Here is a 25,858-nt window from a genome sequence, read left to right as displayed (position 1 = left end):
ATGGCTTGAGAATACGAACGCAAATTCTTGGGTGCTCCTACCCTCAAAAGGTGGAGACTAATCCCCTCAAGTGTGAGATGGACTTCGTAACTTGCTTTTAACAAACAGAATGAAGCGGAAGTGATGGCCTGCAACTCTGAGACGGGTCTTTCCTTGCTTGTACCTGAAGGAAGCTGCAGGCCAGCTGCTGTGTCATGAGGATACTCAGCCGCCCTGTGGGGAGGCTCAGGGGGTGTGGAACCGAGGCCTCGTGCCAAGAGCCCTATGAGGCAGTCATCCTGAAAGTGGATCCTCCAGCCCCAGTCAAGCCTTCAGATGACTAAAGGTCTGGCTGACTGCTTGAGCAAAACCTCATGAAGGACACTGGGCCAGAACCACCAACTGGGCCACTCCTCATGACTTGCAGAAACTGTATAAGATAATACATGTTCACTGTTTTAAGCTGCCATGTTTTGGGGTAATTTTCTACACAGCATAGATAACAACCACAGGGTGTGTTTATGGATGAAGTAAAGAGAGAACAGTATAAAATACTCAGAAATATCTAGACCTGACACTATTCAACAGGTGAAAATGCATCATCTTGACCCAAGAGCTATTGCGAAAGTGCAGTAAGCGAGTGATAAAGTGATTTCTTCCTTCTCCCTGCCCACTTGCTACTTTTGTATCACAAGCATTGACAGGGTTTGTCACCCATTTAGCATAACTGCCTAGAATATCTGTGATGAAGTCTGAGTGCAGTTTCAGTGAGAAAGAAACTATTACTAGAAGGCTGGCAGCCTGGCTATGGAGAAGCCTCAAAGAGTGAAGTTTGTGATAAACTGTCTGGGCTTTGGTTCTTTGTCCAAAAGGGTCAGAATCCATTTCTGAACAGAATCAGTGTATTCAGAACTCAGAGACTAAATGGACAGGTTTATGGCAGACCTATACAAACTAAATCCATATGAGACTGATGTATAAATCAGAAAACTTCTCTAAATTTACTATGTGCAGAATGGAATTCTGGTGCTCTCGTCCAGAGTTTCTCCTTTTCCTAAATAGTAGCTTGGAGGCTATATCAGTGATCAGAAGGTGGTTCAGTTAAGCTTGCAATTAGAGCCAAAACTGACAAGTCTTGAGGTATGTTCTTCCCAAGACGTAGCAAGTCTTGACAAACTGATTCTACCTGAAGTAGAGATCACTGCTGTTCCCTGAATTGCTCACATCTCTTGGATTCAGCACCTCCCCACCGTGGATCACCCTGTGTATATACTCTCATTATTTTATCCTTCAAACTCTTGGTAAACTGACCATTTGTCTTCACATTTTCTTTTCTCAAATGAGTTAATATCACTTAAAAATCACAGTGTACCTTGGAAACACTGAGGCTCTTCTCACATGTTGCGTTATTAGTATAACTCTCTGGGGGTATCTTATTCCCAAGTTCTTGGGAGGCATCTCACTGCTGTCTTCACACACTACCTGTATAGTTTGGACCAGAGGATGTTTGTTAGTATATCAGAGCTTGTCCAGAGACAATACTTTAGAACTTTCATAGTATTTCAAAGGCAGTTATGTTAATTTCTGATCTTTTACCTATAAAATTTTCATATCAACAGAATCTTAAGTTGATCACCAGGGGTTAAAAAATGAATAAACAGCAGTTATCAAAAATTAGGGCATTACTGTAATGTATTCCTTTTTCAATCTGCTGTGTGCAGAAGTACAGTTTTCCACTTTGAGTCAAGAGTATTCTCACCAAAATCAAAGACATTCAAAATCTGAACAAAGACTGATTTGTAGCTGTCAGTTTCAGAAATTCAAAAAGAGCCTTAACTGTTCAAGAGAAACTATTTTAGTATTTAATGTCTTAATCAACATCTATTGATTCAGAAGTTGAAAAGTATGTTCCATTAAATGTACATACTTGAATTATTAAAAAAACTTGGAACTATAATAAAAACCTCAATAATTGGTAAATTGAATTACAACCAGATGAATAATTAGTGATCAGTAACATGCCAAAATAATTTTGCAAATTTGTAAGTGCATCAAAATCTCTTTTAGTTTCATTGTCCTCAGAAACCCAGGAATGTCACTCAATGGTCATTTACTTGTCATCTTCATCAGACACCATTCTTTTTGACTTTGTGTTACTTTTTCCCTGATTACTTTTGTTTTACCAAAAAAGGAAAAAAAAGGCTTTTCTTGGAAACAAAATGAAGTCTAAGTTAATTCAATAACTACTGAAATTTCCCCTGAAACTTTAAACAGCTACAAATCCACAAAAGGAAAATATGGTAAATAAATCAGCTTTAATATACAGCTAGTACACAATAAAAATTAGAAGAGCTATTTTGGGAAAGTGAATTCAAGTATAAAAACTGATTAATGTATGTTCACTAAAAGCCCTGCCATCAGCACTTTTATTTGGATTACTATATTCTTGAATATAAATACATAACAACATGCCCTTTCTTATCATGGGTAGTCTTTTACATAACTAAAATTTGTGGCCAACATTTTATATAACAAAGGAAGACTAAACTACATCTGTAAATTATCAGAAAAGGAATAAGGATATAGGGAAATAATACATTTTATATAAATTACAGAGGATAAATACAATGAAAATCCTCTTTAACTCAAGTTCTACAAAATAAAGCCAACATGTATTATCCTGTGAACTGTTAAGAGTGCGTCAACACTGTGGCTGTTTTGAAAGACAGTGGCCAAGCACAAAAGGTTATCTTCATGTCATACACTGTTCTTAGTTCTTAACTGGAGTTGAGCTTCCTTTCATGGTCTTTTTTAGGTGGTGGTAGTTTGGCAAAATTTTCATCAGGAAATCCAGCTGTAGTGTCTGGGGCTAAAAAGAGAAGGTAATTAAGATCTGACTAGCAACCAGCAAAGTTAAGAGTACAAGGTAGAAGTGATTATCACCAGGTCCTGGAATCACAGGTGCTTTCCAATGACCTATCTTGCTTTCTTTCCTTACAAAAAATTTTACAATGAACATACATTAAGTTTGGTAACAGAAAAAGCCAAAACATTTTAACATGTGAAAATACATATGAATCACTTTTCAACCTTGGTTTTGTAGGTTTCACCCTGGCCTCTAAAATCCCAGCAGCAGAGACAATGTAAGTCAAACAGGTGGTGCGCGTGGCCTCCCACACCCTCGGCGGCACAGCTCCATCGCTCACCTGGTCTTCACTCTGCATGTTCAGCTTTGCTCAAATTCCCCTCTGTGCACAACTCACTCAGGGGAACTTGTGAAAAATATGAACTTTTTTAGGCCCTTGCCTTATACACTTTGATTCAAATTGTCTGGGGAATCCTTTTTTAATAAGGAGCCCTACATGATCCTTATGGTCAGTGATGTTGGGAAGACAGTTTGGCACACCATTACATAACTGCAGATATTCTTGTGTACTTAATTCCAATGTCCCTTAACTCAACTCCAGCTTCATTTCTCCCCGTTTAATCAATTTGCTGTTATACAGAAAGATAGTGAAGAAATACTGGATTTGTTATTTCTTTTTTAGCCTATAGAAGTAATACTTTCTTATAACAATAGCAATAAAAGCCATACATTACAGAAATAAAATAACCCACAGAGAAATGAAGTTTTAATTTCTTATAATATATGACTAAGAATCAGAGGCAAAGTGATAAATTTTTTGAAAAATATTTTGTTTTGGGGGAGGGGAAGGAGGCTGGGTAACTGGAGAAATATACTGAGTGTGCCAAGCAAGCAGAGTCAAACTTCCATCAGAACATCTTTGTCAAAGGAAGCCCCAAATGTCCTTAGGAAACTCCAAGTACATACTCCTCGTTATTCTTGGTTAGTAGGAGGGAGTCATTTCTCATATGCCAGGAAAATATCCAAACAAACAAGCATTTTCACAAGCTTTGTTTATTCTCAAGCCAACTATGTTTAGTGAACTAATAGATGGAGCCTAGTGGGTCGTAAGGTTAAGTCTGGCAGGGTAATTCCTCACCTTTGAAGACTGATATTTTAGGAGTGAATCAATACAGTTTATAAGGTTTACTGATGTATCTTCAGTGAAAATGCCTAAGACGAGTAATAGCCGCTCTAGGTTTTCTTTCCCGTAATCAATTTGTCACATATTTGTCATCTTTGTACATATTTTTGTTATTAACTCAGAGACAGAATGATTCCATTGCAAATAAACTCTAGTTTTAGGCATGTTCCTCTGGTTATGCTTTGTTTTATAAAGAGTGAACTTGCTGCCCCATTAAGATAATTATGTGGTATTTTGGGGAGATTAGCAGCCCCGGAAAGAACTCTTTAAAAAGGGAGGCTCTAGTACCTGTGGTCGCTCAGACTGTACTCGACGAAGACAGTCTGTGCCATAGACGACTGTGTTCTCAGGGACGACTTCATAGGTGTTCAGGTTGCAGCATGCCCCAATGATGCAGCCACTTGTCAGGATCACATTTCTGCCCACATACGCTGCACGAAAAATACAGGAAGAACATCAGATGTGAAACATCAAATGATTACAACACTATTTTCCTAAGATGATTTAAGCATAAAAATACAAATTGACTTTAAGAAAAAAAGAATTATAATAAAGCTGTTTAGAGTTGGTATAGCACTGAGGCAGGCACAGACTAGTATTAGACGGGTTCAAAACAGGCTCTGCTGTAGGCCCCTGGACAAGTCACTGTAAATTCCATCAGCAAGTTTATCTATAAGTGGAGAGACCACCCAACTTCACAGACAACCAACCTTAGCTTTGCTACCTCCGCCGCCGTGACTACTACAAGCCCACCCACTGGAAGGAAGCAGAGCTGCTGCTGTCTGGTCTAGGGAAGGATTTTAACCAGTGAAAATTTGCAAAAGTTAAAGGGAGGCAGCGGAAGGAGCCAAGAATAAATGAAAGAGTAAATGTAAATACAGTGCCGAGCACAGGTTTGGCACAGTAGTGTATAATCAATAGAAAATGACAATGATAATAATAATAGTTGGTGATCCAAATTAAAATAAAACCCAAAAGCAGACTAACAAAAAGTCTAATTTTGTTTAAAAAAGAAGCATTTTCTCTCAAACCAATCAGGACCAAGAGAGAGAAACCTCCCAGAAGTCTCCTCAGTCACGTTCCTCCCGGGCCTCAGTGGTACAAGCTCCCGGAGCTGCTTCCCGGCAGTGGTGGCGACTGTGCGTGACCCCCTCCCTAGGCCCACTTGCGACAGCGGCTTAGATTTGTTCCTGACTGACTAGGATAAGGGGACCCTGAAATTAAAGAATGAAAACAGCTAAAGAAACTGATTTTTTTTCTTTAATTCTACAATGACATTAATTAAAGTACCACTGAAACTAGTATTTAGTAGAAATCTTTTTCAAATCTTTTGTCTGAGCTTTATGGTTTTAATTCAATTCATACAACTGAATTTTTAATTTAATATATTAAACACATTACTAGATTAGGTTCCTTAAAAGCAAAGAATGAGTCTCAGCTATTTTAGCCTACCTCCAACCACAACTTCTTTCCAGGCACACCATTTTGCCATTTTGCCATAGTTTGTACTTAGATTTTTGTCTAGGACACCACAAAGAGAGAAGAGGGAAGAGGTAATCACTTTTCACAACACAATTCTGACCATGGCTTACCTTTTGATTCAATAACATTATTATCTCCCATTTTCATGGCTTGGGAATCTGTAAGCTGAAGTTAAGTAAACATAATAAATATGTTCATTTTTTCCTCTACAAATTCACTAACTATGTCCTTATGCTGCATTGGGGCAGAGGACAGAGGCATGAGATTGTGGAATGTAAACTGTTTAGGACAGTATGAGAATGAAGTCTGAATCTTCAGATTTCATCTTTAAAAAAAAGTAAGTGACTTTTTTTTAAAGAAATAAGGACCGTATAGACCAATTTTGTAACAAATTTTCACAGCTGTTTTGATTAAAACTACTTTTCACTCAATCACTTAAAATACCACTGTTAATGGTTTGATATATCTTTATATATACAATTCCCTTTATGTAACTGGGAATCAAACAGTATAAACCTTTGCAGCTAACTTTATTTGGTTCACTTAAATTTGCAAGCATTACTCCATATCATTAAAATCTTTAAACACATAATTTTAAATAGCTGCTTACTGGTCCTAATGGTCCATTTTATGCCTATAGCTTAATTTAAATATTTTGCGTTATACATTCAGGTTTTTTGCTCCAAGTATTTCCTTCCACAAAATCCTGTTTTATTGATACCATGAAAGCATTTTACTATCTTTTCAGAGTACAAGAGCAAGCAAAAGACTTGGTGACACTCTGGAGAAAAAAATTAAATCCTTTCATTTCCACCTATTTCCTTGCAACATGCTTTAATCTAAAATTATACAGGAACCAAGTAGACAGAACTGTGTTTCTTAAATCAGGATAGAAGCCAGAATTACTCAGTTTCTGTGTCAGCTGCCACTCTGCTACTGCTCCCTGTCAACAAGTTGTAGCAACAGGAGCAAGACAGTACCTAAAGATATGTGTGTGGGTGTTTGGGCACATATATTTGGTATACTTGCTAGATAAAATATGACAATGTCTACAGAGAAGATACGTGTACTAAAAGAGAGCTGAGGATGATTTTTCTTGAATTACTGTAAAGGATACAACAGCCAACTTCAAACACATTATTGGTGCCAATGATCATGGGTTTGGGTTCTGGATCTTCAGTATCAGGGGTGATATTATCAGGGTGACTATTAAAAAAAGAGACAAATCATCAGAAAGTCAACAATGCAATATGCAATTCTTTTGTTTTAGTATTTGGGTTCACTCTCTCAATTTTACCTCCATCAAGCTTAAAATACATAACTAAGTAGTCTCTTAATCCAAGTGCATATTTATACTTTATGCTGAAAAGACTTGATTCTGAGTGGCAAAAGAACTACTGAACTGAACTGTTAAACAAGACATAGGTGTGTACAGAAGGTCAGCCTTTATTTATTTTTTAAACTCAAAGTCCAGAGGGCCTTTCCCAGGACAGGGTGAAAGAGATACTGGCTATGACTTTTGGCTTGTTAAACTGCTATCAAAATCATGCTTAACTTGAAAAATTTCCATTCTGAGTGATCAGTCAAGATTGTGGAATGTAAACAGATATTCACATGAAATAATTATTTTATGCTGTTAGGTAGTTAGGTCAAGTATTTGAACATACTGTGGTCTAAGAGGAAGAAGTCATTTTAAAATGGTGTTTTATCTCTGACAGTTGAGTTACTACAGAATATAGCTGTTTTTAACTGACTTACATTAAAGGTGCCAAAATATATTTTAAAAAGAAACTGCTTAATATAGTAAGAAACCCCTAAATCCTAACTAAGCATTAAGACAAATCAACCTCTTTTATCAGAGTTAAATATTTTCACAAGGTCTTTTTTACAAATGCCATACATTGTTGCTATATATTGGGTATAGACTTGAATGTCCTGCCAAAATTTTATCTATCTAGAAAGCTTTACAAATGCTTATGAAAATTTCACAGGTAGTATAGTCTAGTTTACTAAGATCATGACCATGTGCTAACACACAAATTTTTTAATCTTTTAAGTTAGAAACTGCCTCTCTGACCCCAAGTTTTTCAAGTATCACTCTGGGTGTTACCCCTACAGAGCATATGAAAATATACATCAGAGTTAAGTTCGTGAATCCAGGAATGAGCAGTAATCTCTCAGCCAGAACCAGAAAATCCAACCAGAACTGTCGAGGGTGGTCAGCCCAGCACGTGGACACTGGAGGTCGTCGGGACGCTTGTGCAGGACAGGAGAGGCAGCAATCTGCAACGGAAGATGATCAGACCGCGTGCCGCAGCTTCTCGCTGGCCAATAGCAAGCTGGGCACTGTGGGCACATCTGTTTACCCAGGTGGTCTTCGGTTTCCTCACTTACTGAGCACTTGTGCTAAAAAAGATCCTTCATGTTTCTCTAGTTCTCAGGTATTGGGCTTTCCAGATGTTAGTCGTAAAATGTTCCTAGATAGCTGACATTAAGGAAAGCAGTATCTGCAGCACTTGGTTCGGAGGATCTGTCAGTCTTACTCACGCATTTATGATAAGCGCCTGTTCTTCTATTAGGTTCCCTTCACCAATCACTATCGGCCCAGCTTCCGCAATAATTCGAGCTTTCGGGTGGATCACTGTCCTGGGTCCTGTTAAAAGTATAGTGAAGAGAAATTACTGGTGGAGACTACACTTCTAAGAGGAGGGAACTGAGGGGGGCAAGGCTTTGGGAGGAACATTTTCTTAAGTGTGTGCCAGGCACCACACTGGGCACTTGACAGATGTTCTCTCCTCAGCCATTGCCATTAGCAGTTAGTGACAAGGCTCTAGCTGAGGTGAGTGGAGCCAGACAGGCCTGGCTCACCCTCTGTTCTGGAGGCTCTGTCATCTCTGTGGTGAAGTGAGGGTGGTGATAAAGTGGTCTTATGGGGCTGTTGTAAGGATTAGATGAGATAATGTTTGCAGACACAGTATTCCAGCAGACAGGTGGCAATAAAAATTGATTCCCTTCCTTCCCCTCAGGATGGTACCCACAATGCTGTGTGTTCTCAAAATAGTGAGCCACATCACTGTGCTTTACACTGGTGCACTACAGGGTTAGTCTTTTTGTTTAGGATTAAGGGGAAATATGAGCGGCATGGGAGTCAGAAAACATGACAACCAACCTTAGCTTTGCTACCTCCACCGCCATGACTACTACAAGCCCACCCACTGGAAGGAAGCAGAGCTGCTGCTGTCTAGTCTAGGGAAGGATTTTAACCAGTGAAAATTTGCAAAAGTTAAAGGGAGGCAGTGGAAGGAGCCAAATATGAGCACTGGAGTCCTAAGGCTCTGACACAGGGAGACCTGAGGTTCTGCCTCCAGCTGCAAAGCCGCGGGAGCAGGAAGGGGCCCATGGCATCCGCCTCACAAGCAGAGACACTGGTTCCTCAGTGCTGACTCTCCTCCCAAAGGCCTAGCCCTGTGGTGACAATGAAAACAATGACGAGAAAACAGAACCTTTCGGCCTCTCCAATCGCTCCCTGCCCAATGCCAAGGCTTGTTTTAGTGATAAACCGGTGGACAGGAAGTACCCGACTCTGCAAGTCAGAAAGGGCAGGTAGAAGTGCTGACAGTCGGTGGGGAGGGAGTCAGGAAGAAGACACTGTCCACGAAATTCAGTATTCAATTGTGTAAGTTGTTGATTTATTTAATAATGTGATCTGTTTGTGACAGGAAAGATGCAGCACTGTGGGTTATAAGGAGACAAGAGGGAAACCATGCTATATTTGCCCTTTTGAGCTTTTATATCTTGAAAACTGAGAACGTTTAACACACTCACAAATGTATTAAAATAAATGAGGAGGTATTCCTGAAGCCCACAGAATCAGAAGGAACCTCAGGACAGCTTTTCTTCCCCCTAACAATCAAGAACTGGGTGGGGGCTGATAAAGAGTGTGGGCCCCAAGGCGAGATGCACAGCCTAGGACGCAGAGTCGCAGAGCTGTAAGAAATAACAGCAGAGCGCCTTTGCTATTTCGGTTGCCTCGGGCTCCCCAGATCTTCAGCTGCTGAAGTAAAATTTCTCTGGCAAAATCTCCTATTCAGGATAAGAGACTTTAACACAGAAGATGGGATCTCTCAGATTCCTCAGAAGCTTCTCAAGTTGACCGTGACCGCCTTTTTTTCTTTGTTAAAAACACACACACATTTATAAAAGGAATACATGCTCATCATAAAAATTCAAACAAAGCAAAAAGTGGAAGATTGTCCCCTCATGCTAATCCCATTCCCTAGAGGTAACTATTCTTAAAAGTTTAGGGTATATTACTCCAGACTTAAGTACTATTGTATACTTAAGCTCTATAAATATCACTGTATATGTATTTAATTATAAAGTTAAAACATATATTCAATTTGAAAGGGAAAAAATATGGATTACAAGCACATACTTTTTTAGTTAAAACCATGGGACAGTATTTATTATTCTGCAATTTGCTTTTTCACCTAATAAGTCATGGTGATTTTTCCATGTAAGTACATCTACCTAGCTATTCTTTTTAATAGCTGAATAGTATTTCATATATTAAGTAAAACACAGTTTAACCAAGCCCTAAACAATGGGCATTTAGATGTTACCAATTTTGGGGGGCGAGATGCTACAACAATGCTAAAATGAACACTGATTTCCTTTGAAATGAGAAATTTCTTACAGTTCTTCTGGCTTTGGGAACCAATTTAAATCTGTAGTTTGTACAATACCAGATTTACAGTTTAGCTCAAAATGTTGTATGATAAAGGAACACTATCAGTGTATTTTGGGTTCTTTGTAATTAAAGCCAGGCCAGCACCCTACCCCCTGTCTAGAAAGTCTAGACCCTGGATTTCTCACTACAGGCTGTTTCTCATCCATAAAAAGATGAAATCTGTAACAGCCTACCTCACTGGGCTGAAGTGTGGATTATATAAAATCATGTTTGAAAGAAAGATCCTGGGGTCTGGCTTATAGTTCTTAAAAACGGAAGGGTCATCACTACCTGAGACTAACAGCTAACAAATAACTTTCTCACAGTAAACAGAATCACTCCTTCTGGTCTGGGAAGCAATGAAAGGTCTGCTGTACTCCTCTACTCAGGTATCAGGGTATTAACTCCTTTAAACCAGGGAGGAAAATTCTGCACTTTATTCTAAGACAGTAAAAAAAAGACCTAATAAAGGTATTTTCCATACTAGCATTGAAAATCTTAGGAGGAAGGGCTCATGTTGGCTGTGATGGAAAGCAGATCCTTTGCCACTGTAGATAAGTAGCCAGAGGCACTAGATATTCCGCTGGTCCTCAAGCTGTAGCTTTTGACAGTAAGCAGACTTGCAAGAAGCTACCTGAGAATGGACAAAGGTACCAGTGTGGGCCTGTGTTTCTTTAAAAGTTCCTCTAAAGTGTTCTTTGAAAACAATTCATGTTTTCATTTTTCCCATTCAAAAATTATAATACATGTTTATTATCAAAAAACAAACACAAATTTTAAAAAAGTAAATTAATCCCAAGTCCCATGTCTTCTTACACAATACTTAAAAATAATGCCTGAGCTACTTTAACTGGGTGTTTTATTATTTTTTATCATTATTAATAAGTTATTAAATAATTGGGAAACTCATTATAAACCTGATGGCCTAGCCCTGGGATATAACACCGCAACAGCGTCCCTTAGACCTGTGTTTAAGACTCTACCTCCACCTGGTGGCAGCACTGCCAAACTACAAGTTCTAGCGTTTGGGGACTGAAAGTGTCAAAGATGAAACTATCAACTTTTGAGTTGTGATTTAACAGCAAAAGTCATGAGCGATAATAAACTGAATAGTTCCCCTAAAGCTCCTGATGGACTTTTTTTGGGCAGAGACTAGAGAGGTTCAGTATTTGGTACTGCTAAGATTTTGGATTGGTGAGCTTCTTAAAGGAATGGTCTGACTCGGATGAGTGTCCCATACAGGGCAGCTCCGTCCCCGAGGGCTTTGTGCTGGCGGTCTGCAAGAGAGAGCCAGGCAACCGGAACACTGTCCCAAGACCCGGGCAGCGAAGCTCACCGAAATGTGGGCAACAGGCTATGCTTTTCTGCACGCGAGAAGCACTTTTACCTAGACTAGGTCTGAATTCAAACCAAGTTTAAGGTCTTGAGGTTAAAATGCTTTAAAAATAAATTTTCACCATGGAAAATTTTTTTAAAAAGGTTGTTGTGAACTTTCGTGGAGTTCCTTCTGGCAGGGTAGTTTATGTATTTTTCTTACCAAATGTGCTGAAACCCTGCTTGGCATATCTCCTTGTTTGGAGAAATGTGTCTGGAGTTGGAGCTGCCTTACTGGTTGATGAATTGTTTTTCTAAATGGTTGGCTGGGCTTGATGCAACATGGCCAGAAACGCATTCCTTGCATCAAATTTCCATTCCCCTCATTTGGTAAAGTGTGTTTTTCCTGTCGATCTTTGCCACAGAAAGCAATCTTTGTGTACATTTTTATGTGTCAAGAAATAGTTCAAAAAGCCACAAGCTCTTGAAAATTAAAACAATTTATTTGACCTGTAAGCTGAAGTACCTGTAAGAACTGGTTTATAGTCCATGAATTTCTCAAGTCAAAGCCACTGTTCGGTCTTAGTGAACAAGATTTACACAATAGAAGGGAAACTTCTGATATACGTTAAAAGCTCTACTGGAGAGAAAGAAAGAAAAAGTGGGGCAAGGTGCTTCCTTTTCCATTGTGCCCAGTACTGTGTTCACATTATGATGTTCCAACCAAGTCCTGTCTTAACCCTGGGAGACTGCTTTTCAACCTATAAAAAAGACTATCTAAATATCAATCCTGGGAAATTTCCCAAGAACTGTGCTTTCTGCAGTGGTTTTCAGCTTTCAAAATAAAATTTACAGAAAATAAATGGGCATGGCCCACGAATCAAGGTAGACTCCTTAAAACAGACTTGATACTATGAAACCTTGTTTACCCACATTATAATCAGCAAGAGAGCTGTTATTTTTCCCAAGGTCTGTTCCCCAGCAGCACCTAAGGAAAGGGGTTTTAGGCTCCAGCAGAGCCTCAAGTCATATGGTTTTCTTGTTAAGTACAATACTTCAAAGCTTTGGACTAGTTTTTTTGATAAACCAAATACCTGATTTTCTAGGAAAACAGATGACTGGGTTTAAAGTTCTACTACACTGAAACATAGCAAAGAAAAAATTAACTTTCTTACCGAAATATTTCAGAATGGAATAATTTGGTAAGAGCACAACTGAGTAGCAGATGGAAAGTTACATATAACATCCTGAAAAATCTATTAATTAAGCCACACTTAAGTTTACTGCTAGTCCCCCCAAAAAATAGAACTTACTAAGTGCTCAAATCTCCATAGCCAAAGCATAGTGGAAAAAGACTTAAATTAATTATTCTGGCAAGTTTAGCAAAAACAAAAACAATAAATGTCATAAATTGAAAAACAAGACATAGTGGGAAGAGTTGAGTTTTAATCAGATAACTTATCTCCACTCTCAGCTGTAACTTTATAATTACATCTTGCAGGAACTTTTTAATCTGATGTATTATATCAGTCAAGTGAATTAATCACAGCCAAAAGATTAGAGATATTTTATACCAAGTGTAACAATGATAGAAATGACTATCTAAATACTAATCCTGGGAAATTTCCATACTTACATATACTCAATTAAAGATAAGAACCATGCATAATGAAAGTGACATAAGAATTGTAGAAGACAGAACACTGGGTAACTATGTCACTTCTGAATCATTTCCTTAATTTTAAAAATTGACATGTTTCTGTAAAGTATTTTGAGCAAATTTTGTTTTTCAAAACTGGGCCCAAAACAAACATAACAAATATTAACTTAGATCTATTCTGTGATAAAATTCAAATCACTAGTTTTGAAAAAATATTAGTTCTTTGCTATAATCCATCACTGAAAACCTGTGTTGAACTGTTATTTTATATTTTAGCCATCAGAGATGTGCACTATCAGCTAGTGGTCAAAAACTACATGGATAGTAGATTTAAACATTGTATTTCCTTACATAATTTCAACATTTAGAGAGGGAAGGTGGGTAACAGGGACAAAGAAAGGGGAGGAGCACAAAGTAGTACATGACAGAAAGAGCAACAGGCAAGCGAGCCCTGAACCCTCCTGGACCCCTATCGCTCAGTCCTACGCACTGGCCAACCTTCCCTTTTCATGGGATAAAGCCTTTATTGCTATTCTGGAAAAGCTCCTTCAAGTAATAGGAGTTAGTTCAAATCTGAAATATACACACACACACATGTATGTGCACCTGTGCGTACAATTATGCCTGTAGAGATATCTATACTATCCATATACAGTAGGTATTGTATACTTATTGTTTAAAATGGGCATGCAGTAGAAATTAAAGGGAAAGTTTATATAATTAGCTACATTATTTTGGTCTTATTTTTCTTCTAATTATAGAATACACTGTGAACAAATATTAGATGTTATTCCTGGACTCATGATAAAAACCATAAAAATATCAGAAAAAAATAATGCAGAAGAGCACTTTGAAAAATCATATGACCACTATAGTTCTCCTCCTAAAAGGTCTGCAAGCGGTTTAAGAGTTAGCAAAGAGTCAATATTGCACTGAAAAGGAACAGGGTCACCTTCTAAACTCTGAAATCCTGTCCATTTAATAATAAAGAAATCCAAGCTGGCAAATTCCTAATGATGTTCCCTAACACTGGCATAATCTTCACTGGTTTTATAAGACAGGATACCAAATTTGGCTGAAGGCTTGGACATAACCAAAATTTCCTTTTTTTTTTTTCTACTAAAGAACCTGTTAGCATAAGAGGCAAGGCATATTTTCTTTCTGAAAGTGTACTTAATTCACTGAAGGCTCTACTGGGGTAACATACAGCTGCTATGTTAATAACTGGGCTTATATTAATAAAGCTATAAGGGCACATCCAAGGGAACTGTATGTAAAAGAACTAGTGGCTAAAATGTGAGCTGGGGGAAACTTAAGAATGTTCATATAAGCACACTGCCATGTGTTAAACTGTTTATTTGATTTAAATGTTAGGCCTCACCTCTAACAAGGCTACACTGATAAGACTTAACAGTTCAATTAGCTAATGTTTATTGATTTTTCCTTACTATGTATCAGGTATTATGCTATGACTTTCACAAATACTCTTATTTAATCCTTCAAAAACCTATGAGGTAGGTACTCCTATTTTGCATGTGACAAAAATATAGACTCTATCACACTAAATTCTTTTAGAAATATTAAACACTTATGGGAGAAATATACTGTTTTGTCAATGAAATTAGGACATCTGTGAAACAGACAAACATAGAAGATAATACCTAATTAACTGTAAATCACTGAAATGAATTAAATCACATCAATTCTTGAGAAACAAAACTAATAAACTATCTTCTTACCTATAGTTACATCACCCCTGATTTCACTTTCTACACACACAACGGCTCCAGGAGCAATCTTCACACTGTAGGAAGAAAAAAGGTAACATTCACTATGGGTAAGATTTTAAATTATTATTATAGACACTCCTGACAACTGCAGTGAGGAAAAGGTTAAAAAATTTGATGGAAAAATGAAAAGTAAGAGGGTAAGGTTTACTATATTATGAGAGTGCTCTTATGAAGTTCTTAGGTGGCACATTATCCAGGGGGCTGAAATCATTCCTGATGCCTTATTAAAATGCACGAGAAGAAAAGCGGCTTTGGATTCTTTTAATGCCAGCATTGTTTCTAAGCAGCAGAAAGACTGGAAACCATCTAGATATTCATTAGCATGGAACTGGTTAACAAATTATGGTACACCAGGGACTAATGCACAGTCATAAAAAAGAATGAAAATCCTTCATGAAAAGATTTGGAATGATCCTCAAGCCATACTGTTAACTAAAAAAATTGAAGCCAAAATATGGATAGTATATATGTCACTGTTTTTGTAAAAAAGGAGGAAAAAGAATTACATTCAAAATACTTAACCAGCAAGGTAATATTAATACAGAAATCACTGCAGCAATTTAAAATTTACAAATATTCCTATTTATACTGACTATACATATTATAAAACTGCTTATCAAGTAGTATAAATTATAGTGCAAATTATTCAAAAAATTAATAATATACACATAATTTATTGTTTTTTTATATTGAGTGATCTTTTGTTTGACAGCCAAATCTACGTAAATGCTGCCCTAGCTCAGCCATGAGCTGACATAGAGAACTGCATCAAATGACTTTCCCATTCAATTGATAATCATTAGGTAACTTGTTCTCATTAAGCAAAGACTTGTTTTTAGTATTATTGATTTATTCATGGTGTTAAATCTGTTCTCAGCTTCTATGATGTAACAATACAATTCTAGATATTTTGATTTCATAATTCTATTTGGATTTTTCAAAATTCTGATTTCTAGTTGTTCATTGTAAATACACAGAAATACAATAATTTTGTATATTGACTTTGTATCCTGCAATCCTGCTAAACCTACGTAGTTCATTGTAAATACATAGAAATACAATAATTTTGTATATTGACTTTGTATCCTGCAATCCTGCTAAACCTACATAGTTTAAGTAGCTTTTTTGTAGATTTTCTGAGATTTTCCATATAAATGATTTTGTTGTCTGTGAATAGGGACAATTTTTTCTTCTTTCCCAATTTGTATGCATATTTCTTTTTCCTACCTTAGTGCCCTGGCTAGGACTTCCAATACGGTATTTAATAGGAACGATGAGACCAGACATCTATGCTTTCTTCTAGCTCCGTAAAATCAACAAAACCTATCAAACTATCTTCTAAGTCACGAATTTTGCATTTCAAGTAAATTATTAAAACTTGGTATGTGAAACTGTTGAGACTTTGTTGATCAAAATGTTACTGACTAGATTATAAATTTTCAAGAACTTTTCCTCTCATTTCAATGAATGTTTTACAACCAAGCAAAGCTCAGAAATCTAGAGTGCAATGATTCAAACATACCAACATTATTCTTTTTAGTTCTGTAAGTATTCATGTATGAAAATGTTTGCTTATTTTTAACTTATAGTAGACTGTATAAAAATTTTAACAGTACTTTCTATTTGGTTTTCATGTTTTTTGACACTTCTTTGATTTAAAAAAATTGTTATTGCAAGGTTTTACTTTTCCAAATGTGTTATTATGAAACAGATTCAGATTTTTAAAGTTTGTCCTCCTTGATGATTGCAGATGTTCATTACATGCAACATGAACTTAAATAGAATAGGCTTGCCATTCTAATAAAGTATTTAAGTTTTTAGCACATTTAACTTCTCTAACAACTTTTGAGCTTTACTTACAACCAACGCAACCAGTATCGGGGTACGAGTGTGTAACTGCTGAATATCTGCGTTTGCTTGGCTATTTCCAAACTATCTCTGGGGGAACAGCTAAGGAACTACTAATATTTATTGCCTTCAGAGAGAGGAGCTGGATAGCAGGGACACAAGGGTAGATGGAAGATATTTTTCATTAGATACCATTTTTAAATCATTTGCATTTTAAATTACACAAATGCATTCCCTATTCAATAAAGAAATGAAAAATAATTGAATAATTGATAGTTTTCTTAAGACCAGGGGCCAAAGAGGTCCTGGACACATTTCTATAATCAGGATGAAACTTTATTCCCCTTTCCTTAAAAAGTTACTCTCAAGGCATAGAAATTCTCAATCATAATATAAGTTGGCCATGGGGATAGCAGTACAGCATGGAACATACAGCCAATGATTCTGTAACATCTTCCTATGTTGACAGATAGTAACCACACTAGTGGGGGTGAGGATTTAATAATATGAGTAACTGTTCAGGTGGAGAAAGACAAATACCATATGATTTCACTTATTTGTGGAATATAAAAACAAAGCAAAACAGAAGGAACAAAACAGCAGTAGACTCATAGACACTGAGAAGTGACTAGTGGTTACCATGGAAGAGGTGAGGGGGCGAGATGGAGAGGAGAGGAAGGGGGAATAAAAGGGCACAATAATTCACAATCACAATGTAAGTTGATCATAGGGACTGTTGTACCAGTGTGACATACAGTTGAAACCAACATAAGACTGCATCTCAACAATACTTTAATAATAATAATATGGGTAACTGTTGAAACCACTGTGTTGTATATTTGAAACCAATGTAAGACTGTCTATCAAAGATACTTCAATAACAAAAAGTCCCCCTCAAATCATGATCCCTGCAAGTACCTTCCACCTGTAATTTTATTAACTTTAATAATGCTTTCATGTAACTCTTAGGTATCATTTATGAATTTTAGACTCCTTACTTTCCCTTTAAGACCAGTTTTTCTGTTTTTAAATCATTTTTTCCATTGCTTTAGCAACCATCTTCTTTAACCAAGGATAAAAATATTAATATTCACCAGTGTTACTTCTTATTACTATCAATCTTCAAATAACTAGCCTACCATTACAAATATAACCCTATTATGCCATATCTGTAATACCACTGGTTATAGTATTTCTAGACCATTGTTCATACTGCTCTGTGCATATTAGCCACAGGATGCTTTATACTGTATCAGCAGAGACATGACACAAGTCAATGAAAGTAAGAAATGAAAGGCTGTGTTATAAAATAAATGTGAATACTTGGAATGTTCAAAATGGTTATAGTTCTGGTCCATTTCTTATCTCCTATTAGTTTGTTTAGGGTGGTGAAGTGTTTTTGTTTTTCCACTTAGGATAACTGTCCGATGATTGCAGCTGCAATTTACTGAGGCAGACACTTGGGTGCTTCTCGTGGCACTGTCAGGACCCCGCTTCGAAAATACTGTACCACTATTCCTCAGGAATCATAAAAATACTCACAACGTTTGACCTAGGAAATCTATTGCTGGATTTCTATGGTCAAGAATTCAACGGGAGGAAAATAAATGCAGAAATTGGTAACTGAAATGTTATTTATAATAGTGAAACCTTGTTACTAACCTTGATAGCCATAAAAGAGGACAGATAATGAAATAAGATACAGTCAACAGCTTACCTGGAATGCTATGTACATGCTAATAATAACAACAAGGTAAAACTACCTTTCTTACAGAAAAGTTTGCAGACCCCTGATCTACATGGACAACTTATCTTCCTTTCCAAAACTCCACTGAAAGAGTAAAGGAATAAAAGAGGTATTATTCAAAAAGAGCAGAGATCAAGGGAAAGGAGGTAACAGTAGATAAAAGATGTCATCAGGTTTCTGGAACACTATACACAGAAGGAAAAGTTACTGAGGCTTACCTGACAGGCACTAGGTACCCAGGAGGGAGCAGATATGAGGCAGCAGAGGTAAAATCCAAGCAGGTGGGTATCTGTCACCCCTTGCCTATTCCCAGGTGCACAGCCAAGTGATGACCAGCCCCTTCCTGAGGTGCTGCACTCAGGACAGCAGGCCCAGAGGGAGGAGAGGGTGACGGGCACAGTGATGGTGGTACCACCAGCTCCCTTCCCGTGTGCCTCCCTGGCCCTCATTGAGAATCAAAGGCAGCAAGGGGAGTAGAAGATGATTCTTTCCAGAGAAACTATCAGACACCAGAAGCTCTTTAATGGCAGAAATTTAAAATTCACTAGAAGAATTAAAGTTAAAAAAAGAAATCTCTCCCAGAAGTAGTACAAAATGCAAATAAAAAAAGGAAATAGGAAAGAAAAGGCAAGAAAATTAGAGGACCAATATGTGAGGTATAGGATCCAAATAAAATAAATCTCAAAAGAACAGGGAAATATTTGTGGAGAAAACCATTAAAGAATAATAGAAGAAAATTTCCCAGGATTGCAGGACATTATCTCAACTCTGAAAGAGTTCAGTGAATGGAGACCCATGCCATGTAACATCATCTTAAAGTTTTTGAACATTATGGAAAAGATCCTTAAAGTTTACAAAGAAAGTCACATACAAAGAGGGAGAAATAATCAGAATGGCATCAGATTCCTCAATAGAAATATTGGAGGCTAGAAGACCAGAAGACAATCCCTACAGAATTCTGAGCAAAAACTATGTTCACACTAAAGCTACTTGTCCAGCCAAACTAGCAAACTATGGAAGGAAAGCAGACATTTTCAGACTTGCAAGGGTTTAAAAAAAATTATCTCCTATGCACTCTTTATTAGGAAGCTGTTGAAGGATGTCCTTAGCTAAATAAAAGTAAACAGACAAGAAAGATTCTAGAAACAGAGGCACCAGTGTGCAAGGACAGAGAGAAACATCAGGACAGCGGTTGTGCAACAGTCTTAGCAAAAATGACAGAGAGCTTCAAGGGGAAAATCTCCAAGAAAAACCAGAAAAAGGAAAAGAAAGATTATGTGATGAGCATTTGGAAAAACACAACTAGGCATTTGTCATATCTGCTAAGAACTGAAAAACATCAATACACAGAAAAGTAAGGAAATGAAAAAATAAACTTAAATTTTTGATGAGTTCAGTTTGAGGTGTCCATGGAAAATTCAGGAGAAAGTCCCAGTAAGCAATTGAGAACTCAGATCTGGAGCTCAGGAGAATTCTAGGCCAGAAATACAACTTTGAGAGGCAGCAGGGTACCACCTCTTTCCTATTGTCTCCACCATTCATATTCCAGAATCCTCCCAAACATTCCCCAATATTAGTGCAAAGTAACATAATATATATATATATACTTTTAATTCACACCAATTTCCCAACTGATAAGGAAGGAAAAATTCAAAAGGAAGACATACAGAAATTTTTCTCCTACAAGTTTCAGTGAACAAACGTTCCTACCACAAAGTATTTTTAAAGCTCTAGGTAAAAAGAGTACATATCAAACAAAAAACTAATAATCCCTGCGTCTATCTTCAAGAAATGTTTGTGAGATTAGACAGTTACAACTGTTTCCTCCATTTTGACATGCACTGACTTTTACAAGACACGAATGAAGAAGCCCTTAAAATGATCCAACTGTGCTACGATGTGTTGCTTGACTCTGATGAAAGCACAGAAAATATACAGCCTTTCTATCCCGTTGAAGAAAACTTCAGTAACATGTAACAGGAAACAGAAAATGGTCCAACCCTCCCCTTTTATAAATGAGGAAATCTAAGCTCAGAAACTAGAAATTTCTGGAAGCAAAGTTTATTCCTGGGGCATCATTATCCTAATAACAATTATCTCTTTTCTGTTGAAAGTTTCCTGGAAACATCCTGTCATTTTGGACAGGTTCCCTGTGATAGCTGAATGATGCTATCCTTGAAGGTATCACCATTTGCAAATGCCATTTCTCTGTTTTGCACTTATAGTGGATTTGTATGTTAAAACATACAATCGCAACAGACACATGAAAAGATGCTCCACATCGCTAATTATCAGAGAAATGCAAATTAAAACTACAATGAGGTATCACCTCACACCAGTAAGGATGGCTGCCATCCAAAAGACAAACAACAACAAATGTTGGCGAGGCTGTGGAGAAAGGGGAACCCTCCTACACTGCTGGTGGGAATGTAAGTTAGTTCAACCATTGTGGAAAGCAGTATGGAGGTACATCAAAATGCTCAAAACAGACTTACCATTTGACCCAGGAATTCCACTCCTAGGAATTTACCCTAAGAACGCAGCAATCAAGTTTGAGAAAGACAGATGCACCCCTATGTTTATTGCAGCACTATTTACAATAGCCAAGAATTGGAAGCAACCTAAATGTCCATCAATAGATGAATGGATAAAGAAGATGTGGTACATATACACAATGGAATACTACTCAGCCATAAGAAAAGGGCAAATCCAATCATTTGCAGCAACATGGATGGAGCTGGAGGGTATTATGCTCAGTGAAACAAGCCAAGCGGAGAAAGAGAAATACCAAATGATTTCACTTATCTGTGGAATATAAGAACAAAGGAAAAACTGAAGGAACAAAACAGCAGCAGAATCACAGAACTCAAGAATGGACTAACAGGTACCAAAGGGAAAGGGACTGGGGAGGATGGGTGGGTAGGGAGGGATAAGGGGGGGAGAAGTAGGGGTGTATTAAGATTAACATGTAAGGGGGGGTAGGAGAAAAGGGAGGGCTGTACAACACAGAGAAGGCAAGTAGTGATTCTACAACATTTTGCTATGCTGATGGACAATGACTGTAAAGGGGTTTATAGGGGAGACCTGGTATAGGGGAGAGCCTAGTAAGCATAATATTCGTCATGTAAGTGTAGATTAGTGATACCAAAAACAAAGAAAAAAAAAAAAAAAGGGCAGTTCCTGTGTGGTAACCTCCAACGAGTTCTACACAAGGGTATAAAGGGCATATAAAAGTGTAGGCAAAGGGTCTGTTTGTGTTTATACAGAGGATCAAAGCCTAATTGGGCTACCCCAAAAATGAACTAAGATACGATATGAAAAAGAACTTCCAACATCAGCACTCTCTGGAAGACTCATGCCAGAAGATGATCATCAAAAAACCCCAACAAAGATCCACGCACTGCTACAGCTGTAGATGCACTCATCCCACCCGTTCCTGGACTTGCCATGGGAATGAGGAAGGAGATATCTAAGCTGGCCTGTGCATACAGTAAAACAACAAATTTGACTGGATCTATACTGTTGGAACTCAACCAAGAATTTGGAGAAGTGCAAATTGTAGCGCTCCAAAGTCTTACAACTACAGACTATTTACTGTTAAAAGAACATATGGCATGTGAACAGTCCCCAGGAATGGGTTGTTTTAATTTGTCTGATTTCTCTCAGACTGTTCAAGTTCAGTTGGACAATATCCACCATGTCATAAATAAGTTTTCACAAATGCCTAAGGTGCCTAACTGGTTTTCTTGGTTTCACTGGAGATGGCTGGTAATTACAGATATGCTTTGGTTATGTAACTATACTCCTATTATGTTAATGTATGTGCGCAATTTAAGTAGTAGCTTAAAACCTACACATGCTGAAGGTACTCTACAAGAAGATATGTCAAAGAAATAATCAATCTTCCCATTTTCTCTTCCGCCTGCTACTTCTATAGCTTTTCTTCTTCCTTCCTAATTACAACCCTTAAATAGAATTCGTGCCTCACATCAAATTTACCGAGTATCATAATTCTTCCAAGTGGTAAAGATACCTCAAGACAAATGCTGGGCATAGAAGCCACAGGGCATAAATATGCAAAGATGTAAAAAGCTAACCTTTTCAAACAATAAGGCTTCTCTCTCACTTACCAACTTCACATTTCCCTGTATGGCCCCGGAAGATGACTGGTTAGCCAGAGACGGGTAAGATTCCTCAAGGGAGGAACAACCTAAGACAGGCACAGTCGCAGGGGGGCCAGCAGGTGAGAAATTGGGGATCAACAGAGGTGAGGCTTAGAACCTCACCCCCCCGTTCTGAGAGAAATCTTCTGCATACGTGGATGTTTTATTGCCCTGGTCTAGCTTGGATTAACACATAGTCTACAGGCACACACCTGATCATCTACATTTGCTCTCTTACAACACTAAACTATGTTTTCTACCTTTATCTTGTATCTACCTACCACTTCAGCATTTTATTAAAAATAATAATAATAAAGAGAGAAATGTAGTATCCACACATAAATCAAGTATAAAAACCAAATGAGTATTCATATTTGAACTGACTGTTTAGAGTTCATAATGCATGAGCAAAACTGAAAGTTTCTGTGATGACTGCCCTTGTACTGTTCACTATGTAACTTATTCATTATGTAAGAATTTGTTCTCCATGTAAGAACTTGTTTGTTATGCCTCAGAAGATTGGAGACTGACGAAAATTAGGCTTGGGGTGGATTAATGATTGTGCATTGAGCATTGACTCCCCTATACAGAATTTTATTGTCGTTAACAATCATTTGATCAATAAATATGAGAGATGCCCTCACAAAAAAAAAAAAAAAAAAAAAAAAAAAAAAAAAGGACAGACTTCCAATGGTAAAATAAATAAGTAACCGGGATGTAATGTATAGCATAAGGAATATAGTCAAGATAATGTAACAGCTTGGTAGGGTGATAGCTGGAACCTCGAATTATGTATATAAATGTTCTACCACTGTGTTGTACACTTGAAACTAATGTAATGTAATACTGTGCGTCAACTACCCTTCAATAAAAAATAATTATTAAAAAAAAAACAAAAAACAAACATACAATCGTATTAAGCCCTAATCAAATAAATTAGACTTTATAAATAATGCCTCTTGTTTTAGACCTTATTTCCCCATTCCAATTTTCTATTCCCTTGCCTGCCCTCTCACTATGAATATGGAAAGAACATTATCTAAAATTTACTTGTCCTGGACCACTAAGAAAAATGGCAGCGATTCACAAATGCTCCTCTGTCTTCAGTTTTATGCCTAAGGAAGAGGCCCCAGGTAAAGTCTGTGTCAATCAGAATATGTCTCTGTTATGGCAGGAAATCATTAAATTCACCATTAGACTAACTAAAACGTGTCCAAACATTTCCGTGGAGACTCAACTGCACCTCGGGAGTGGTGGGGCGTTGGAAGCAGCAGGCAGCTGGGAGGGGAAGCACCTCACTATTAAAATAACGAGTCAGCGTTAACTTCCCCGCTGCACACACACTACCATATATGCTGTACATGACACTCACGGACTATTCCTCTGTAGCTTATGAAGAAAGACTACAGTTACTGGCCTAAATAGATGACAAACCTAAATTTTAATTTATGGCACCAGAAACAGTATTAGTAGGTTTTCTTTTCAAAAAGAGCAGAGGGTGCCCGACAACCGCTGCTTTTGGACATAGTTTAACTCTCGTCCAAGCCGTTCCTTTCCACCCTCAGATCCTAGCAATAAAGGCTGCCGGAGAAGCTGCCACGGTTCCTGTCCTCACCCAGTGACAAAGGGGCCTGTCCACGCCGGGCGGGCCGCAAACTGAGTCCAGGAGCCTCCCTCTTTTTGACAAGCGACACACAGACACCGCCCACCGCCGGGAGGAAGGCGGGCCCCACCTGGGCGAAGGCAGAGGCGGAGGAGGCAGCTCCAGGCTGAGAGCCGAGGCGGCGCGGGTCCGCCCGGGGCGCGGGAGGCGGACGACGCCGGGCCCCACTCGCAGACGCGGCCGGAGTCCCGTCCCGCGAAGGAGCGTTGCGGAGAAGGGACGGCGAGCGGCGGTTCGACGGGAAAATCCCTGCCGGCCCCGACGCCGCCTCCCTCCCCAAGCCTCCCTACCCGGCCCGGCCTGCCGCCTCCGCCCTCAGCGGACGCCCGTTAGGCAGCATCTAGGCTGAGGGCCCGGGAGAAGACACCACCTCAGTCCCCATCGCCGGCGACCAGGAACAGGTTCCCCGCGCTGCTGAGAGCAGAGAACAGGCTTTTCTCCAACTGCAGACCCACCTCTTTTGCGTCTTCTCCGCCATGGTTTGGCCCGTCTTGGATTGGAGGCGAGATCGACGCAACAGCCTGGGCAGAGCGATGATCTCTGCAAGCGATTGCAGAGCCTGGCGGAGCACGGGGGCGGGACCTGGCCTCGGGGGCGGGGCCCGAGCGGGTCGGCCTCGCGTCGTCTTCTCTGCCTGCCTGATCCGATTGGCGCTGGGAGGCTGCTGCGCAGACAATACGCTCGGTTCATCCGCTGGATTTAGCGCAATCCAGGGAGCGACAGACTCGGGGCCAGAACAGTCGTTCAGTCCAACCCCACGCACATCGTTATGGCCTCAGTGTACAGCGCTTCATTTTCAGCCTCCTCTCCTGTCTCTGCTTAAATTCCTCCTAGGCCCTGGGCCCTTCACCTGTTGGGTGTGAGCTCATCTCTAACGGGATCAATCCATCATTTCCCTAAATTAGGTACCCTCTACTTGCCGCTTTCTCAGGTTAATATCTCTAGTTCTGTCCGACGAGAGTCATACCTGCTTATTTGATTGCTTAATGACCTCCGCTTGGATGACTCAAGGGTTTACCAAACCTAAAACTTCCAAAATAGCTCTTTCGATTTAAGCCCTTTTCCTCTCCAGCCAGTTCGTTCTTTAACCTCCTCCTCAGTAAAGGAATCCACCATTCACCCATCTGCTCAAGCCAGAAACTCAAGGGTCATCCCAGACACTCCTCGTGTCTCCGTGTACGATTCTCCGTCGGGACTCCGGCACCTGTAATCTCAGCCGCCGCCAGGCCCCTGCGCGCGGCTCCTTCCAGCCCTGCCCCCTAAAATCACGCCCCCATCCAAGCCATTCCTGTAGCCAAAATCAGCTTGTAAAAACCAGATCCAGTTATTTTACTTCCCAATCATTTAAAAATCCAAACTCGTTCCCATGGTTCACCTGTGAGCTAGATCCAGCCCTGCCTACTTCTCTTTAATCCCACGTTCCTATTTCTCTTT

At 38.8% G+C, this 25,858-nt stretch overlaps 1 protein-coding gene across 1 annotated transcript; it reads right to left on the bottom strand.

Annotated features, from left to right (window-relative positions):
• Positions 1 to 2,275: 2,275 nt before the first annotated feature.
• Positions 2,276 to 24,971, bottom strand: DCTN6 (dynactin subunit 6). The gene is made up of 7 exons (XM_036894221.2): positions 24,880 to 24,971; positions 14,953 to 15,017; positions 8,058 to 8,163; positions 6,628 to 6,716; positions 5,621 to 5,668; positions 4,317 to 4,459; positions 2,276 to 2,848 (listed from the first exon to the last, which is right to left on the bottom strand). The coding sequence occupies exons 1-7, from the start codon at positions 24,900 to 24,902 to the stop codon at positions 2,750 to 2,752; spliced, it is 573 nt and encodes a 190-aa protein (XP_036750116.1). The 5' UTR covers positions 24,903 to 24,971; the 3' UTR covers positions 2,276 to 2,749.
• Between the last annotated feature and the right edge of the window lie 887 nt (positions 24,972 to 25,858).

Source organism: Manis pentadactyla, chromosome 7 (assembly GCF_030020395.1).
Source record: "Manis pentadactyla isolate mManPen7 chromosome 7, mManPen7.hap1, whole genome shotgun sequence".
Lineage (NCBI taxonomy): Eukaryota > Metazoa > Chordata > Mammalia > Pholidota > Manidae > Manis > Manis pentadactyla.
The sequence above is the reverse complement of the archived record's forward strand: the minus strand, read 5'-3'. Positions and strand labels throughout refer to the sequence as shown.

What these genes read in the sequence shown, in the direction of transcription:
- DCTN6 (XM_036894221.2), bottom strand. Translation starts at nt 24,902, where the DNA reads ATGGCGGAGAAGACGCAAAAGAG. An exon ending in GCGGAGAAGACGCAAAAGAG is followed by an intron (nt 15,018 to 24,879) that starts GTGGGTCTGCAG and finishes TTCTTCCTACAG; the next exon opens with TGTGAAGATTGCTCCTGGAG. An exon ending in CAGGGGTGATGTAACTATAG is followed by an intron (nt 8,164 to 14,952) that starts GTAAGAAGATAG and finishes TACTTTTAACAG; the next exon opens with GACCCAGGACAGTGATCCAC.